The sequence below is a fragment of the Electrophorus electricus genome, chromosome 2 (assembly GCF_013358815.1).
Source record: "Electrophorus electricus isolate fEleEle1 chromosome 2, fEleEle1.pri, whole genome shotgun sequence".
Classification (NCBI taxonomy): domain Eukaryota; kingdom Metazoa; phylum Chordata; class Actinopteri; order Gymnotiformes; family Gymnotidae; genus Electrophorus; species Electrophorus electricus.
The window spans coordinates 6,993,359-7,012,231 of NC_049536.1; the positions used below are offsets into that span (position 1 = coordinate 6,993,359).

The 18,873-nt window shown below is 38.4% G+C and overlaps 2 protein-coding genes across 4 annotated transcripts; one reads left to right on the top strand and one right to left on the bottom strand.

The window, feature by feature from the left end:
• Nucleotides 1-565: 565 nt before the first annotated feature.
• Nucleotides 566-3,445, bottom strand: asb15a (ankyrin repeat and SOCS box containing 15a). The gene is made up of 7 exons (XM_035523622.1): nucleotides 3,302-3,445; nucleotides 2,984-3,142; nucleotides 2,631-2,876; nucleotides 2,332-2,503; nucleotides 1,618-2,155; nucleotides 1,146-1,299; nucleotides 566-1,006 (listed from the first exon to the last, which is right to left on the bottom strand). Exons 1-7 carry the CDS (start codon nucleotides 3,396-3,398, stop codon nucleotides 831-833), a joined length of 1,542 nt encoding a protein of 513 aa, XP_035379515.1. The 5' UTR covers nucleotides 3,399-3,445; the 3' UTR covers nucleotides 566-830.
• A 5,455-nt stretch (nucleotides 3,446-8,900) lies between these two features.
• iqub (IQ motif and ubiquitin domain containing) lies at nucleotides 8,901-15,381 on the top strand. Of its 3 annotated transcripts, none has more exons than XM_027018783.2 (12): nucleotides 8,901-9,417; nucleotides 9,749-9,883; nucleotides 10,187-10,354; nucleotides 10,495-10,670; nucleotides 10,826-10,981; nucleotides 11,067-11,277; nucleotides 11,438-11,613; nucleotides 11,815-11,985; nucleotides 12,147-12,323; nucleotides 12,679-12,927; nucleotides 13,211-13,396; nucleotides 14,935-15,381. In XM_027018783.2, the coding sequence occupies exons 1-12, from the start codon at nucleotides 9,147-9,149 to the stop codon at nucleotides 15,100-15,102; spliced, it is 2,244 nt and encodes a 747-aa protein (XP_026874584.2). In that variant the 5' UTR covers nucleotides 8,901-9,146; the 3' UTR covers nucleotides 15,103-15,381. The 3 variants fall into 3 exon arrangements, with proteins under 3 accessions (XP_026874584.2, XP_026874591.2, XP_026874599.2); XM_027018790.2 differs by having other exon boundaries at nucleotides 12,147-12,305; XM_027018798.2 differs by having other exon boundaries at nucleotides 9,214-9,278.
• The last annotated feature ends 3,492 nt before the right edge of the window (nucleotides 15,382-18,873 follow it).

Consider the following 18,873-nt stretch of genomic DNA (forward strand, 5'->3'; position numbering starts at 1 on the left):
ATTATCTGGTTACAGTACTGGGAAACTCTTAGATCTTAGATCAAATATTTATATCTTGTTTGCAAATAAATCACTGTATGATGAAGTTAAAAGCTAGAAGAAAATTATGTTATTCTAAATTAATGGCAGACCTTTGCTAATCTGAAAAGCCCTTGATGTTAATTCTAAGATCTCATAACTTTCAGCATCTTAACCAAAGTAATGTCTGGTGGAAAATGGACTAGAAAATGGAAAATATTCACATTAGTATAATCTCTGAGTCAGGGATACAAAATGGGTCTTGATTGGAGATCAATTGAGACAATGGCTCTGAGTCACTGTGGAATGTAAAATAATTCTGAGTCAAAGGTTTGCTACGGATTGTTTTTCGTTTAAAAAAACGAAACGATTTTGGGTCAGATATTGGATATGGCATTACTACTTCCATGTTAAAAACAGACTGAACCGGAGGTCTGTGTAGTGTCAAAAACACCTCACAAGCATGCCTTACAGTAGGGTGTTGAAACAAACAAGTGTTCTCATGCAAACAAGAAAAACAGGAGAATTTTGATGTGTGAAATGATTATTTACAATACATGCCAAACCAGAAAACAATTTGATTCAATTGAATTATCTTTGCATACATGATATGCAGTGGTCATTATGGTCAATCTTCAGAAATAGCACCAAAAACCAGCTTTCAATGCATGGTCCTTTCATAAAGTTGCACTTTTAAGACTGTAAAATTACACTTGCATTGTTTTAAGCGACAACTTGCATAACATTTCACACAGTACCTATTCTGGCTTGCTCTTTTAGGTTAGGTTTTAGGTTGCCTTGAGGGAAAATGATCATTCATTCAAATACATGTTCCTGCCATATATATCGTATTCCTTATACATCAGGTAGCTCTTAAGTCCAGGTGGAAAAGGAGCTGAGCTGAAGATGCCTGGGTCACCCAGTCTCCTTGGAGTCATATGTCTCCTGATCACCAACCTGCACATGTGCGTCAGTAAGCGAGGGTTTCCTGTAGAAGTACACATACATAAGAAAACGCAAACTGGACAGCTATTGTTTCTGCTCTTCTGGGTAGTGAATTATTTTTAAATGACATCCACATCATAAACTAGGTGCAAACTGATGCTGACATGGTTTTTGTTATTCACCTAAAATGTCACAAATTTCTGGCCATTCTTTGTGCTTTTCCAGAACCATCTTCAGCTTAATGCAAAGAGGGACATAGCTGACATAGTCCAGAAGAACCCGCACAGCTCTTCCTGCATACTGCACCAGCCATGACACACTGATAAAGTCACAAAACTACACAAGACATGACAATAATTACAGAATTGCAAAGAAATATCCTTCATATCAAGCATACCAATATCAATTACAAGCCTACTACAAAAGAAACTTTAACTAAAGCTATTTGTATTTACAGCATTTAGCTGATGCTTTTATCCAAAGTAACTTAAAATAACTGAGTACAATTCAAGCAATTGATGGTTAAGGGCTTTGTGCAGGGGCATAACAGTGGCAACTTGGCAGTGCTCTGGCTTGAACTAGCAAATGTCTAATTACTAGTATATTACTTTAACCACTGAGCGGCCACTGTCCATTAAACTATGATAAACTCACAGGAATCTTTTCATTTGGGATGTCAGATAGATGACTATGGTTCCTCCATGTGGATTCATGACAACAGCTGAAGCATTTTTCTGCATCATAGCCACTGTTAAGTATCAATCGCATCATCATTTCATCTCTGAGGCAGTACTGCAGTGCTGTTGGGAACAGTGCATCACTGACCACTGTGAAATAGGAGTTCACATCTGCCTGCTTGGCCAGGAGCAGCTTGACTATCTCGTACCTCCCAGATCTCACTGCCACTAGAAGAGAGCTCAGAGGATCCAGGTCAGTTTTCACCCCGGCACTGAGCAGCATCTCAGTACATGTCACATCTCCATTTGAGACAGCAAAGAACAAGGTGCTCTTCCTCATATCACCATAGTTTTCAGATATATGCTGCTCTAGAAGAGCATTGACATCAAAACCTTTGTCCAGTAGAAGTGCAAGGCATTGGACATGGCCTCCATCTGCAGCAGAGTGTACAGGACTCTGGCCAGAGAGACGCTGGGCTCTTCTGGTAGTGACAGGGATCAGCATCCTCAGTGCCCTAGGTGTAGAGTTTAACCATCTGATTATGATCTGAAGATTATGGTCCTTCCTATTAAAATCATTACTATTTAATAGGCCTTGTTACATTTTACCTCCTCATATCCACATAATAATTTGGATTTAGTGGCAGAAATTGACAAAGCAAAATTGCTTCTCTTCCTTTTAAGTACTCACAAATAGTGCCCTTTGTAAGATGCTCGGTGGATAGGAAGCTGTGAGGAGAGATTGGCAATGTTTGGATTGGCCCCATTTTGAAGGAGAAGGTCAACACAGTCAGGATTACCAGACCCAGCAGCATCATATAGCACACTGTCCCCATTTGGTGCCTGAGCATTTACATCACCACCTATTGATGTGAAAGAAAACATTTCTGCCATTAGATAATAGTTTGTAATACAGCATTTTGTCACTTCTCCTGACGAATGTGAATTGGTTCGTTCATAGGCGAAGCTTTTGTGTTTTGTCAGTCTCACCATTGTGAATGAGGATATCGAGCACTTCTACCTGGGCATACTCTGCAGCAATGCCCATTGGAGTCACACCATACTGATCGGTCTCAGAGACCTGGCCTCCATGCTCTAGTAAAAGCTTCAAGATGTCAATGCAGCCCACTTTAGCAGCTTCATGCATGACTGTCCACTTCTTTAGGCAAACCTGGTTCACCAGTGCTCCTCGTGTTAAAAGTGCCAATGCAATATCATATGCATCTGTCCTTACAGCTGCAATGGAATACACAGAAATGACCTTACATTGCTTAAAGGGTGTAGACCTTCTGGAACTTTCTTAAACATGATTGACTGTTGACAAAATGCAGAATAAAAAATACCCAGTAGTAGGGGAGACTCATTCTTGCGATTGGTTCTGTGAGGAGAAGCTCCATGCTCTAGCAATGTCCGAACAATCTCTACTAGTCCTGCTTGAGTTGCCAGAGTCAAAGGGGTCTCCCCATCTGATGTTTCTTCATCAAGACTTAGCCTGTAAGAAGCTGTCAAAGAAATTACTGACTAGCCATTACAAATAAGATGCCCTGAATCATCTGTAAGGCCACAAGTCTCTAAAGCTAAGCTACAATATGAATACAGAAGAACTGCCTGGTTATAGTTATTGCAGACATTAATCACAGGCTTTACCAATGACTGCTTACCTACCACTGTTACATTGCTCACCATATAGGACCATCTCCAGCACTTGGACTGACTGTTGAACTGATGCCCTGTGAAGAGGGCACCAACCTTGAGCATCCACTTCAGTAAATGCTGCTGGGTAGTCCAACATCTCCTGAAGTGTAAACAGGTCACCTAGTAAGGAAAAGAAATGATTGTTTTAAAATAAGTTCTATTTGTTCAGACATTATTTTATATGACAAACAAAAATGCAACCATGCATTCTTTTGAGGCATGCAATTTGCAATACATTTATAACTGATGTTCACAGCTTCACTTTAAATTGTACCTCTTTTGATTGCATCCAAAATCTTTTGATTTTCAACACTAAAGTTTCAGGATGAAACAAGGGAAACTATAAACAATGATATACTGACATCAATAATAAAAAATATGTTTTTTCTTTCTTTTTTCAATCGTACCTTGTTGGGAAATCCTTGCTGGAAGACTCCTGAATGCTCAGTTGGATAGCATAGGCAAGAAGCTGGTCATCTTCATCTACGTCATCTGTAGCATCCATTATTATTCTATAGGATGAATGAGAATATTTTGCCAAATAGGTTTTGCATGAACATAATGGGCATTGGCCTCCTAGTGGCTAGGATACTGAGCTATCAATTGGACGTTTATGGGTCCAAATCCTGGCTCCGCCATGCAGCCACTGTTGGGCCCTTGAGCAAATCCTTTAACCCTCTCAGCTCCAGGGGTGCTATACAATGGCTGACCCTGCCCTCTGATCCCTTTTCACAAAGAAGCTGGGATATGTGAAGAGAAGCATTTCATTGTACTGTACCTGTGTATGCATATATATGACCAAATAAAGGCATTCCATCTGGCCTCTTGAAATATGGGTATTGTATATTACTAAGAGATTTCTGTTTGCTGTCCATGGGAAATATAAACCTGACTTTGACACTTTTCCACAAGGCATATCACAGGAATTGGACCTTTCGTTATTTGAATGTTTAGTCACTGCCATTTTCCATCAGAATATTTGCTCCAACACTGCCAAACCTACCTTAATCTTTATTCAGGATATCAAACTTTTGATGCATTCTACATTTCTGAAACTGAATCCCAATCAAACTGAAATTGTACTTACTGGCATAAAATCCATATTAACAATATTCTCAGACTTATACTTAATACTACCCATTTCACTGTGCATCTAATTTAAAGTCCTCCTGGTCACTAATAAAGTCCTACCTAGGATAGCTCTATTCAGCTGAACTTCATCCCTGATCCCCTTCTCACACTCTCCCTTCTTCTTCTGAATCCTAGGTGTACCAAAATTCAGACCGGTCTTTAATAAGTATTAATTAGTGTCATGTCCCCCAAACTTTGGAACATTGTACCACAATTTCCTATGGTCTGTTCATGTCAAGGTTTACAACCTTTTTTCCTATTAATACTTTCATGCTTTTTCTCACTCCATTGGATGACCTTATTGAAAAATGATTTTTGGATGATGGTGATGACATTTTTTTCTTTTGTCTATTGTGGCTTGTACAACATATTTGGGCATAAGATACTATAAAACTAAATTATTTTTGTTGTTGTTTAAGCAAGTATATGTAATTGTCCTATCTTCATTGTGAATGCTTACTGTACAGGCATTTAACTAAACTACATTTATAGCTTTCCTATAAATAGCTGTTCCTACAGCCTCTGCATGCTGATAGCAAAGCTTCAGTTTGCTGAACTGTAAAATGACACTGAATATGTATTGACCTGGCTCATAGGAGAGCACAACTGTTTCTCTGTTTGTAGAGCTTTTGTAATAAATAAATTTATGATTAAATATTTGAAGAGATGTTTTGTACATGCTGAAATTGATTGTGGATGTAAATTAAATATGGATGCTTTCAATAAAGTATCTGCTTTGGTTAATTTTCTAAAGTTATTCAAATAACACAGCTGTCTTTAAATAAGGACAATTTCCTCAAATTAGGATTTTACTGATATCACATTTATCAAACTGAGCAAGATATTACTATCTTGTGTAATATCACTTTACAGGGGGCTGAATTCATAGTTTCAGTATATTATTAACAACTACATACAAATATTGAGGCCAAAATAATACACATTCAAAAGCTCTAAGCAACATTAAAAATGCTAAAAGCACTATAAGCATGCAAAATAGTCCAATATGAATCCCAGGAAATTCTTTTAGGTCCAGTTCACTCACAAATACAGGCACTAAGCTCACCTTTTGCAATATATTTCCAGTAAAATCACAGGTCTTGTACTAGCTTGGTTTAGCTGTGCCCTGTCTGAATAGCAACGCCCCCCCCCTCCGTCTGAGCACATGTCTATTTTCAGAAGTCATCCACATTTGGACTGCCATACATGACATTAGCCTGAAGTGCACGGTTTTCTTGCTTGCACATTCATTTTGTAATGCTAACAGCATACAGAAATTCCTGGAAATGTTTTTAAATGCCATTACTGAGACAGCAGATTGCACTGTTTAAAAGTCAAACTGAGGGCAAAATGACCATGTCAAAAATGAACTAGTTTGCTTTGGTTTTTTATTGGGGTTTTTTTTTTTTGGGCTTACATAGGCCATTATATGCCCACTTGTTTAAAAGAAGTCATTATCCCATAGACAATATATAATCAAATGTAGTCATTGTACAAGATTGTTCTGTGACAAAATTGTTTATGGAGTGCTGAAATAGAAGAGATTTTCTATAATACCATAGCAACTGTGTAGCCCAGTGTGAGGACCCCTGATGAGGGGCAAGGATGTGGCCCTGATGAAAAGGGCAGTTGTTTGTGGATGGACATGTAGACACACCCCGGAGATGAAGGTAGTGTGATGGAGACTGTCACTCTCTGAAGGGGAGGATGGCATGATAGAGACCATCACTTAGAAAGGTTAAATGGATTCAAGACCCAGGTAGGGTGGCTGCCTTCAGCCTTCGTCACATATGTATTATACCCACAGAAAGTAAACATTTTTACAAATACTTTTACAAGTAATGTCAAGACAATAAGTATTTAATGCTGGTTTAATGTCTACATAGAAAGGGAAGATATACCCTGCACAACATACAAAAGCAGTAAGCTGCTAATTTTATAATATATTCACTTGGTCTTTGAATTTTAACAGCAGCTGCAGTATGTCAGTCCAGTCCATGGCATGGCATGGTAAATAGCTATCCACTTACTGCCATGATTATGACATGATTTCATCATTGTTCATATTTTCACTTCTGTTTATGCCTAATCATTCAGAGAACATTTAAAAATTTGTCATGCATCACAATTTAATTAGAGACATGGGGTGGGCTTACCTCTAATAGAAAACTATTTCAGAAGTAATAGTTAGCCTACTAGCCTATAACATACTGATATTCACTAGGTTACCACTTTGGCCACCATATGGCAACCTCTAGAGTTAGCGTCACCCAAGTGGCGGTTCACTCTAACCATCAAGCAACAAGTTCTTTCAGCTTATAAATAAAAACAAACTGCAAATTTTAAACAATGGGTCTGAGTTGCATGACATTCCCAATCAGTATGAATTAAAAAAAAATTAAATATTTTTGGTTAGGCCAGCCACCAAACACTTAAGATTATAAAAAGCGTTCAAAGTTAAAACCAGTCTACTATGTAGGCGGTCACTTGCAGGGGAAATGTAAAAATTGGCTGCCTCAATTAAAATCTCACAAAATACCACAAAAAAATCCAAGTGAAATGAAAACAAACCGCATTGCATACACATGGCAACCACAGCATGCAACCCTGGTACAAACAAGAGAGGCCTAGATTCTAGTCACTCACTACAGGACAACAACCCACCCTTCATAGCTAATTATAAAGAGAAAGAGTGACAAATTAGTAAAAATGTTCAAGGTATTCAATCTGGAATACATCATAAAGACACAAAAAGACAAAACAGCCAGGGGCTTGAATCCTCTCAGCTGAAGGACAAGACAGTCAGTTCACAGAAGGACAGCTTCATCACGCTCTCAGAAGGATGCAACATGAAGGGTTCTTACCCAACAGACAAAGGCACAATGACTGCCCATAAAACAAATGTCTCCAACACAAAAGCAAAGCCACACAAATGTGAGAGAGATCACCCAATTGCCACACAAATTAAGGAGTCTTTGCCCGTCAAATAGAGAGACAGGCTTCTCCTACAAAAGGTATTTCAAATTTCACCTGCAACCAATTACTAAAGGAACTCTACCTTCTATATTCCCTCTACTGTTAGAGGGAAAATAAATACTCTTCCACCCTTTATTAGTAATACAGTTGTAGCCAAAAGTTGAGACCGACACAAATTTTGGTTTTCACAAAGCTTCCTGCCTCTGGGTTGTTGTTTTTTTATTTTGTCAGATGTTTATGGTAGAGTGAGGTACAATTATGAAATGCTTATATGTTGACTTTCTATTAACAAATAAATCCAATTTAAGCAAAAGTCTTTAAAAAAAAGTCAACACCATTAAGACTTCTGCAATTCACTTTGGCATGCTGGATATCAGCTTCTGGGAAAAATCTTGACTAATGGCAACCAATTCTCACCTAATCAGTATTTGGAGTTGACCACTGTTTGTCCACCCCCTTTTTGAAGATTGACCATAGGTTCTCACTGGGATTGAGATCTGGGGAGTTTCCTGGCCAGGGACCCAAAATTTCAATGTTTTGTTCACTGAACCACTTGGTTATTGCTTTTGCCTTGTGACATGGTGCTCCACCATGCTGTAAAAAGCATTGTTCATCACCAAATTGCTCCTGGATCATGGGAGAAGTTGCTCTTGGAGGATGTTATGATACCTTTCCTTATTCATAGCAGTGTTCTTAGGCAAAGTTCTGAGCAACAACCCCACACAAATGGTCTCTGGATGCCTCACTTGGCAGGACACAGGACTCATGATAGTGTTCACCTTTTCTTCTCCAGACATCCCAAACAGTCTGAAGGGGGCTTCATCAGAGAAAAATAACTTTACCCCAGTCTTCTGCAGTCCAGCCCCTATACTTCCTGCAGAATATCAGTCCATCCTTAATGTTTCTTGGACAGACATAGCTTCTTTGCTGCCCTTCTTAACACCAAGCCTTTCCTTGCATGTAACCATAGTTAACAGAATAAAACTTCAAGCACCACCACCCTTTTAAAGCAACCAGTCTGCTCTTCTAATTAGCAAGACAGAGTGATATCAGCTGCCTTGTCCTCGTTAACACTTTCTCCAAAGCTAACGAGAAGATAAATTAAATTATATTAGCAGGCCATTTTGTGGCAGGACTGAAATGCAGTGGCTGGAATGCAGTCATTTTTGTGAGTAAGTTAATTTTCATGCTAAGCAATGAGTTTGCAATTAATTGCATCTGATCACTCTTCACAGTCTAGCGTTGATGCAACTTGCCACCATAAAAACTGAAGCAGCAAACTTTGTGAAAACTAACATTTGTACTAGTCGCAAAACTTTTGACAAAAAGTGTACACATTACTCTACACATGAGTGGCTCAAACTCGACGGTAAGCGAATTCCTACATGAAGCAAATTGGATCACGTGATGGCGCAGTTACCATAGCAGCGACCAAACACTATAGGTTTATCGGTTAATCTTGAGACGGTAGCTAGCTAGCTAACATGGTAACTAGCATTGCATTTCTTTCCTCACAAACTATTTTATTGTTGTTTATCTAGCTACAAAGATTTTTTTAATTTGCTAAATTAGCCATATAGCTAGCTAGGTAATTTACGATAACTAATATGAGGCTTTATAACATTAAGCTAGCTAGATACTGAAACCAAAGTCGAGTCAGAGCCGGTAGTTGATTGAGCTAAAACCTCGGAGTCGGGTAATGTTATGGAGACAGTGGACAGCATGATTGTGTCAAACTCAGACGAGCTCCTGACACAAAATGTTACTCCAAAAGAAGTTATGTTTAAGGACAGCACTGATGAGTACATGGGAGCCCAGCAGGCAATAAACGTGGAGGTCCGTACTTCCGCTACGTTGTTGACATCAGCTCAGGATATACAGTCCTCACATCAAAATCTAAGTCAAGACGGATTTAGTTGGGATGAAAGTGAAATCACATCAAAAACAGTTGATATTGGAAATTCAACTGTAACAGGTATCCTAGAATTCGCGAGGTTCTTCTAGCTAGATACAGTGATATAGCAATTTAGTTCCAGGAATTACATTTTTCTGACCAAAGTATATTTACCTATGCTTTATTACATCTAACACCTTTTCTTCGTATTGTACAATTCTTCGTTTTCCATTGCGTTTACTTGATCATACCAAAAAATCTGTTTGTATAACTTGGCACATACTAATTACTGTGCTTGATGCACCGTAGCCTACCAAGCTGTGTTAAAAAACTGTCAGACTGTTCATAATATTGTTTATGTGGGAATTAAAAGCCAGTGTTTTTGTTTTTTTTCCATATTACATTTTTCCAGTTAAAATCTTACTTATGCCAGAGGGACATATGATGACCAAGGCCTTTATCATTGGCCTTACTACGCAGGATCTGAAGAATCATTTTGCCAGTGAGCTGAGAGTACCCTCAGACGTTATTAAAATCACACTAAATGGTAATATTCTTCAGCATTTGCCACTGACAAAGCTAAAAAATATTTGGTCTTACATTGTGCCTATAATATAGGACTACATATTACAATCAGCTAAGGTTGGCACCACAATCACCTTTTTTTGTTTTGCCTAATAATTTCTAACTATAGCAATTCAAAATTAATGTGGTCAAAATTTGGTTTGTTTGAAATAAATTTCAGTTTGATTTCTTCCCTAATATTTTAGTAAAGAAAGGATCTCATCTGTGAGTGATTTTACTGAATATATCACAAGTAAAAATTTAGCTTTTCCGTTCTGATTGTCAGGTAAGGCTGTGGAGGACCACCAGACCCTCATGGGTTTGGGTGTGCAGCCACATGGCACAGTCCAGTTTGAGATGAGCTCATTAGACCCTGAGAATTACCCCATCAAACCTGTTAAACCACAGCAGGAGTGCAACATGCCTGATGTCATTACTGTCAGAGTACAGAAAGGTCAGTTTTGGCTTCAGTTCTGCAAGTATCTTGGTGATTTTTTGTTGATGGAAACATGAACTGATTTTCTCTCTCTCGTGTTCTCTCTCTCACACTCTTTCACTCACACACTCTTTCACTCTCTGTCTGCCATCCTTCAGATAAAGACACTTTTCAGGATGTGGTGGTTGAGATAGAAAGAGCTACTCGAAAGAAGGCCTTCCTGGGAGGATATTCCCACAAGCTCACTAAAACTGAGTACCATCATGCTGCAGTACAGACTATGGCTAGAAGGAGGCCTGACAGAGGTGTGGAGACTTTCAGCAGAGATTCACAGGTATAGGCAGCATAAGTATGTATATGTTAACAGTTATGATGCAGTTTATTATTAAAATGTACATACTAGCATTTGTGTAGCAAAACTCATTTTCTTTTCATCAGCCATGGCTCCTTTTCTGATCATTGCCTAAACCTGTAAACTCTCTTCAATAGACAGTGGAGGTGAAGAGCCAGGCTCAACAGTGCACCATCAACACTTGCACTCAGATGACTAAGATTGGTTGCTACATGTCCAACATGAAAGACAAGCTTATCATACCAGGGACCTACATCACTGCAGACGAGTACCATAGCAAGCGGTTAAAAGCTGTAAGTGTGTGTCTGTATATTTATGCTCCAGTTCTTTTGCCAGTCATGATCTTGCTTTTGACCGCTCATAGTTGTGTGTTCTCAGGTATTAACGATACAGACCTACACAAGGCGCTGGCAGGCCAAGCAGATTGCTGCTCAGCTGAGGCTTGACAAGGAGCTGCGTGTAACCTGGGCAGAGAGAGAAGAGAGGAGGAAAAGAGAGGAGAAGGAGGAGCAAATCAGGGCAGAGTACCACAGGAGAATGAATCCTGAGAAGAAGGAAGACTTTGCCCTGCTCTACAATGCACTAGAAAGTAATTGTGTGTGCGTGTGCGTGTGTGTGGAGGGAGAGCTGAAGGAAACATAATGGTACAGTACATTTTTTTAGTTTGTGTGTTGTCTATTGAACTTGGAATGCAGAAGCCGTGCTCCGTGTATTTGTGTGTGTTCATACTTGTGTTGTCTATGTTCTAGGCTGGAGGCAGGAAGAGGTGGAGCACATTGATGCTACTCTGTGTGGAGCTGAGCGGAAGGCAGCCCTGTGTGCTCTATTGGAGGAGGAGACACAGCTCATTGCTTCTATAGGATGTCATCGCATCGCTGCTGGAGAGAGGAACCAGGAGAAAGCAGTGCAAGCTTTCCTCAACAAGGTCTGCCTGTCCCTAAAAGCCTGCCATATTTAATCTATGGCCGGAAACAGCCCAACATAGAGGTTGAAGAATATGCACCTTTAGCAAATACGTTATTTACATTTGATCTTCATAAATGCGACATTGTATGCTGATAACTGTATATATTAAAAATGCCACAGAGATAATCTAACACCTCCAATGTGTTTATCCCTGGGGCAGTGTGCTGCCCCTAAAAGATGGCAAGCATTTGATGGAACAATAACCGAGATGGACACACCATACACCATCAGGGCTAAAGAACTCCGAGACCTCTACCGCAGCATCAACCTGCACTACCTTAGTCAGGCGGAGCGCCTTGATGTGCTGCTCACCCTCAAACACACCATCAAGGTTGCCTGTCTCTACCCATGCTTGACAAGGCTCATCATGCAGACTCACTCTGCTCATGCTCGCAAAGACTCATCACTGGTCCACTTCCACTCACTTTAGTAGCTCTCCTGTACTCGTTCTGTTGCACTAGGCTCATTTTGGCCATATCTGTGTGTAAACAGGAGCATCACTGTAAGCTGACTCAGCAAATAGTGGAGCTGATTAATAGAGAGGCTGACTTGCTGACCAGGGGTGTGAAGGAAAGTAACCTTGAAGGCCTGAGGAAGAGGATCTCCACGCTCTTTCTTCAGTACATCAAAACCCCCATTTTCAACCCTCAGGTGTCCAAATTGCTAAGGGTTTGTACTTCTATGTTACATCTCTAGCTTGCAAAGTATCTGGAAAGAAAGAATACCTGGCATAAACACCATTTATTGTAGCTACTGTTATTGACAAATTAAAATATATATTTTTTTCAGTATTATTTAATATTATATTAATTGAATTGAATTATTTTAATGGGTTAATGAAAAATATTATAAACAAATTCAAGTTTTACTGAAAGAATCCCTTTCTTGACATTTAACGTTCTCATACTAGAGTCACAAGACACAGCAATAAGTTGTCTTTAAGTTAAATTTTTTTGCCCACCCTACATTACACATAGAAAAAAGTGTTTTCCAGTGGTTTATTCTCCTGTTCCCTGTTATACAGGTGCCACAGGACCCATCCCAGCCACGAAAGAACATCTACTTCTGTCGCAGCTGCAGTAGCTACTTGCCCTCCACTGACTTTGCCCTGCCAGCCAACGCACGGGTGTTAGTCCTTTGCTGCCGGTGTTCTGAGCTGGACAATGAGGCACGGAGCAGGGAGGATGTCTCCCAATACAAAACCATCCTTAAACAGCTGCGCAAGACCGAGGCAGAATACAGCCCAGATGCCAAGATCATGTACCTTCTGCAGGTAGCTTTGGCATGTGTGTATGTGTGTGTGCACCTGCCAAAAAGAGACATAAAAAAGACTTTCACCTGCTGCATGGCAACCTTGCAACAAAGCACTCTATTGTATATCTTTATCCTTAAATCTAAAAAGCAAGTGTCATTTGAAGTAATCACTCTACAAGAATCAACTTTCATGGAACTTGGCACAGAGCAGAAGTGTAGTTTTTTGACACTTGGTATGAAGTAGAAGGTCAGTACTATGCCCTTACTTGACCAGACCTGTGTATGACTGTGTTCCTCAATAGGATCAGGATTTGCGGTACCTTGTTGATGTGGTATGGAGGGCCCAGTCTGTGTTGAGTGCCTGGAATGACCTCCGTGATTTGCTGATGGTGCGCTGGGACAAGCAGTTGGAATGGAGCCCCTGGAACTGCATCCTGCTTACTAAGGACGAGGCAGCGGCACATGTCAAAGTCGAAAATGTAGAGAAGGTATGTTATTTACAGATCTTAATATCTCGGCCCTGATTGCTCTCTTCATTCCAGCAACCACAATATTTTGAGCTCTTTTCAGGGTCATTGGGTAGACACTTCCTTTTGTCTATGTTTTGTTGAATAAAGCCCATGACATCTCCAGAAGGCTTAACAGTGAGGTCTGGCATCCCAGCCTCATCCCGCTCCAAGCTCACTTTTAAACCAAGCCACACCTCTTAAGCACCAAGCCACTAGTAAACACAACCTGTAAAATTCATGACGGCCTTCCCAGTGGCTGAGGCCATACCCAGCCCCACTGGCACCGCTAATGCAGGCTCAGTGTTGCCAGTGCCACATGGATTTTACCTATTATATCAGTAAGCGTTCTCCAACACAATAAATTCATCCTGGCCCCCCGTGACTAAAGTCAGCACCGATAATGCTTGCTCCACCAGTTTCATCTGGATGTACCACATTACACAATATAGTATGTAATATGACAACCTCAGCCACTCTACCTTTAGGGTGCATTACTCCCACTAGTCTGAGCTCTCCTTATCCACAACCATTGACTAGCCTTTCAGACATTTCCGATAAGTCCTTCACAGTTACTCTTAATTTATGGCCTCTAAGGCCGAAGCAACAATTTGGCAGGCTTTGCTACAAATCACCTAACACCTATCTCTACTGGTTTAATGCCTATCTCTACCAGTCTTATATGCACCTGCCATGCACATTTTCTCACCTCAGCCACCAAGTTTGTGTATTTCAGCTTTTTCCTTTCAAAAGCTTCATCCACTGCATCCTGAAATGGAATTAACTACCCATTTACTTTCAGACTATGGCAGTCAACCTATGAATTTAGCTAAGCAGTCAATCTATGAATCTGTTTGAAATATGCACTAACATTATGTGTACAATATTGACAGGTTTACATGCAACATAATTATATTAATATCCCCATTAATGGGAATTTGAAGAAAGAAGGGTTATTGAAATGCACATTGTACTTAGCTAAAGAAGGGCTCACTAGTAACCAGCAGGTGGCGATATTTATGATGTTATGTTGGCATTTTTGGCAATTTCAGCAGATCAGAAGGTTAGCTAAAGCACAGAGTCCTTCAGAATTTTGTCTAAATTGAGTACTTCCATTGTCCCACTGTGATTTCTGTGCTCAGACAGAAATTCACTGTGTACTGGAATGTCAGCATAAAAGGAAAAAAAACAAAAAACATAATACAAAGTAAAAGATGCTGTGTTGAAACATTATCCAGAACACCATGGCAGGATAAGATGGTTGTTAAAAGTGCTCCATGAAATCGCATCATGGAGGGGAGGAGCAGAATTACTCAGAATGTTCCCCATTTTCCTGCCATTCACTCCTGCATGCCTGCCTCAGGATTTTACCGTTCCTGTAGTGGGAAAATGTGACGTGTGAAACATAATACCTTTTTTTGTGGTGTCTGGTAAGCTCCACAGCCAGCACGCAATATATTTTAGTGTATTTCAAACAGAATTAACTGCCACTTATATATTATAACCACACTTCTTTGCAGGTATATGGCATGGTGTTAATCCGTAACATCAAGCACAAACACACTCTGGCCCGGAAGTACTTCTCCCAGATCCCAATTATGGCTGAGTACCTCCATAATGTCGACTCAGAGTATGCTGCCCACAGCAACATGTTGGTCACTAAACCCATTACTACGGCAACCAAGTAACATCTGCAAGACACTACTCTCAACCTAAAATGCTCAGCACCATTTCAAACACTCTATCTTGTTCTGTTTCTTTTTTGTCTATCACTAGAACCGTTTTAAACTATAGAAAACGCAATACACATAGATAAACAGATTATTTAAATTGCTACCTTTTGCACTAATGACTCACTGATGTCTGTTTTTGTCTGGTTTAGTAGAAGTGAGTCCTTGAATTTCTTCTAGCACCTTGTAATGGATTTCTAAAGTAGCCCTAGCATGAAATAAATCCATTGAGATCCATTTTTCTGTCTACATTTCAATCTTTCCTCATGCAAAAGAACATTTCACTTGATTTTCTTGACAGAAGGATCATTAGCTTATGCTTAGTACATTCCAGATGAAGCAAAAAGAGGCCCTCATAAGCACACAAACCTTTTTTTTTTTCACTTTAAATCCTCTTGAATCTGCTGTGTGTGCACAGTATCTAGCAATATCTATTAAACAGTTTTGTAAACACAAAATCCATTTTCATCTATTAAAAACATATTTACTGTTGCCTAAAATCTAGTAGTTCAAGAGGTACCAATTACTCAAAATATATACCAGTTAGAATTGGAAGATGAGATAATTAAAATATGCAATTAGACAAAAAGGTCAAGAACCTGCTTCTGCTTCTCATTTACTGCATGTGAAAAATGTTTCTTGATTTATTAATAATAGTGTATGAAAGAGTAATTGCAATCTGTTTAATTTCCTCTCTATGGGCTGAAAATCCTAAGATGTAGTTGGGGTTTTTTCTGTTGTTTTTGTTTTTGGGGTGAATCTTAATCTTTCACCCTAAAGACTCTCTTCTGAGTTTAGTATATTTATTTCTGTAAACATGCTCAGGATCAAGGTTTTGAACAGGTATTCACAAAACATTGCAAACAGCTGGTAAATTCTTGAATTCCACATCTCTGATCTTTTCAGTCTTGAAAGGTAATCACTATTGCATCACATCATGTACTCTCATATCTACTCTTAAAACATCATCTACAATAAAGTTTCACTTTTTTTCCTGTTCACTCTACCTATGATATTCTAGCTGTATAGCACCTATGCCTCAAGGATAGTTTGATTTTCTTTTTTCTGAGGATGGAAGATTACAGTGTGGTTCAATGTAGATAAAGTTGCTTTGTTCTGAGTGTTTACCCAAATATATTATTTAGTTTTATATAAAACATAAACTGATTTAAAATATATATATATATATATATATATATATATATATATATATATATATATATATATATATATATATATATATATATATATATATATATATATATATATAATAAATAAATGAAATTATTCACTAAGGATTTAGCATAATAAACATTTAATCTGTCATATGTTCAGGATGATGGTTTGAAACAATTTGTTTAATATTTCACAGCAATTACATTTGTTTCAAGCAAAGATATTGATTCATACATCTACAGAAGCTACCACTTAGAATGGTTATGATCTTGGTTAGAATGGTACTAAGTTTGACTGGGCTAATAAAAGTGTCATTTTGAATATAATTCCCTGGAATGTTTAATAAATAAAAAGTTCTTGTGAACAGATAACCGGATGCATCTTGGTAGTTTGATGATGCACACCAGTATAGCAATGATGGTGATTTTATTTCTGAATATAGAGTTCAGAAAAATTATGTAAGTTGCAGTAGTAGTGCACCTTTATACAAAGAAATAAGACATGTCAGCTTCGAATATCCATTGCTGTTAGCCACTGCCCCTTTAAATAAGGCACACTCATAATTCTAGTTCCACTGGTTTCCATGGTATTGGCTCTACTGTGCCTGTGATTACTTTTTTCTGACAGTGCCCTATAGCCATAATCTCTAAGATGACTTACCCTCTAATTTCTTCATATTGTATTAATATCAATAATTAATTACTTAAACATAATTTCTATGACAGATACACATGTAAATGTGTCAGGTGACACAAATTAGTGAAGATAAAATATCAGAGTGCACAATTGCTGTTTTGAATCTCATCAGTCAAGTACATTGTAAAACAGTTAACTGCTGTTCAACTAGTCACATAAATACACTGGCAATTAGCCGAGAATGTTATGTTCATACTGTCTACATTTTATTATCTTATCTGAGCAAACTTGAGACAGAGGTTAGCAGTTTGAGACAGGTAGAGTTGCCAACAGACACTGGCATGACACCTAGCATAGCTGTCCATAAATGTTATATTACTGAACCTAAGCACTGTGAATGGCAGTAGAAAAAAACTTGAGTAAATGTCTTTTTTTTTTTTTTTAAATGTGCTTAAATTCACAGATAACAGCATTTAGATTTCATAGTCAATTGGCTCTTTGTTTATTGCTTTGCCTGTGAAAATGAATCATTTTTCTTCTACGACTGACTCATAAACATCAAATGAGTTTTTAAAATATAAAACACTTATGAGATATCATTTGTATAGAGACCAACAGTACTGAAAGTGCTCTTTGGTCAGGGCTTTTAACCTCTTAAGTTATAAAAGAGTGAATGACATTGCTTCTTAGAAAAGGTTTAGAAGTTTTAATTCCTTCTGCTAGTTCTTTGAATTGATTAATAAATAGTAGATGCTAGAGCTTTTTAGCTTGTTCACAGAATAAAAGCTTCTTACCTTTTGCACTTTAGCCCTTCATTCTCAACAGTTGTATTGGCAAATATAGTATTTGCACTTTGCAGACACCCTGCAACTATTGTACTATTATTTCAACTGTATGTGCTACAAAAATGGTTGGTAATGATGATTAGCAGTTTTCTCTGCAGACTTTTGGACTTGCGAGATTTCATAGAAGCTTCTTATCATCTACCTCAAAGACAATAAGGAAATACTCTAATACAGTTGGAAAACTGATATACTTAGCATAAGAAAAATGATTATCTAAATGCACGCCAGGTATTATCGATTTACAATTTAAAAAAATCAGACCGGATAGGAGGAAAACTAGTGGTAAAGCAGGTTGTAAAGTTGCTGCAAAACTATTATAGGAAAAGACCATAATGGACATGGAACCATCTCATCCATTGACATAAGATGATTTATTTTCAACTCAAACTGATACTGGCCAAGCATGATGGCAGTATTCATTGTCTCCAATCCTTCCAAAAGCTACCTCTCACAGCAAGAGAAACATCAACACGCATAAGGTACTGTCATGTATTAGTTATGGGTTTGTGATTTTTGGATGACACTGTTATTCTTTAACAGCGCCTGAGGAAAAAAATCATCTGTACTTTAGGAGTAAAGTGTGCAGGGACCGAGTTTGTTTCTGTGACAAATAATCTGAGAAGACCCCTGGTTCTCAGAAGAGAGCAGAAGTCTACAGTCTCAGCATGTTAGTGTTTCATAACGTACATAAGGGATCAGTATGTTACGGTATACCATAATCATCTTTAATGGATATTTTTTTTGGTTTTCTTATTAATTGATCAAAAAACGTTTTGTTTGTGGAGCCAACAAAATAAACTGATTCTGCTGATTCTCTGATATCCAAAAGCTCAAAAAACCAAAATAACAAACATATGCACTGATGAGATAACTTGTGATATTTGATATAAACTATCCTGCCAACATATTCAAAGTTTAAAACATGATACGGACACATATTAAATTATTTAAAATATGATACACACTCAGCATTCAGATACTGGGTCCATATTATCTTAATTTGTGTCACTGGGGTCACCGTCTCAAAGTGGTATAATTCCTTGAATGTTAAAGCTTAATCTATTGAGTCATT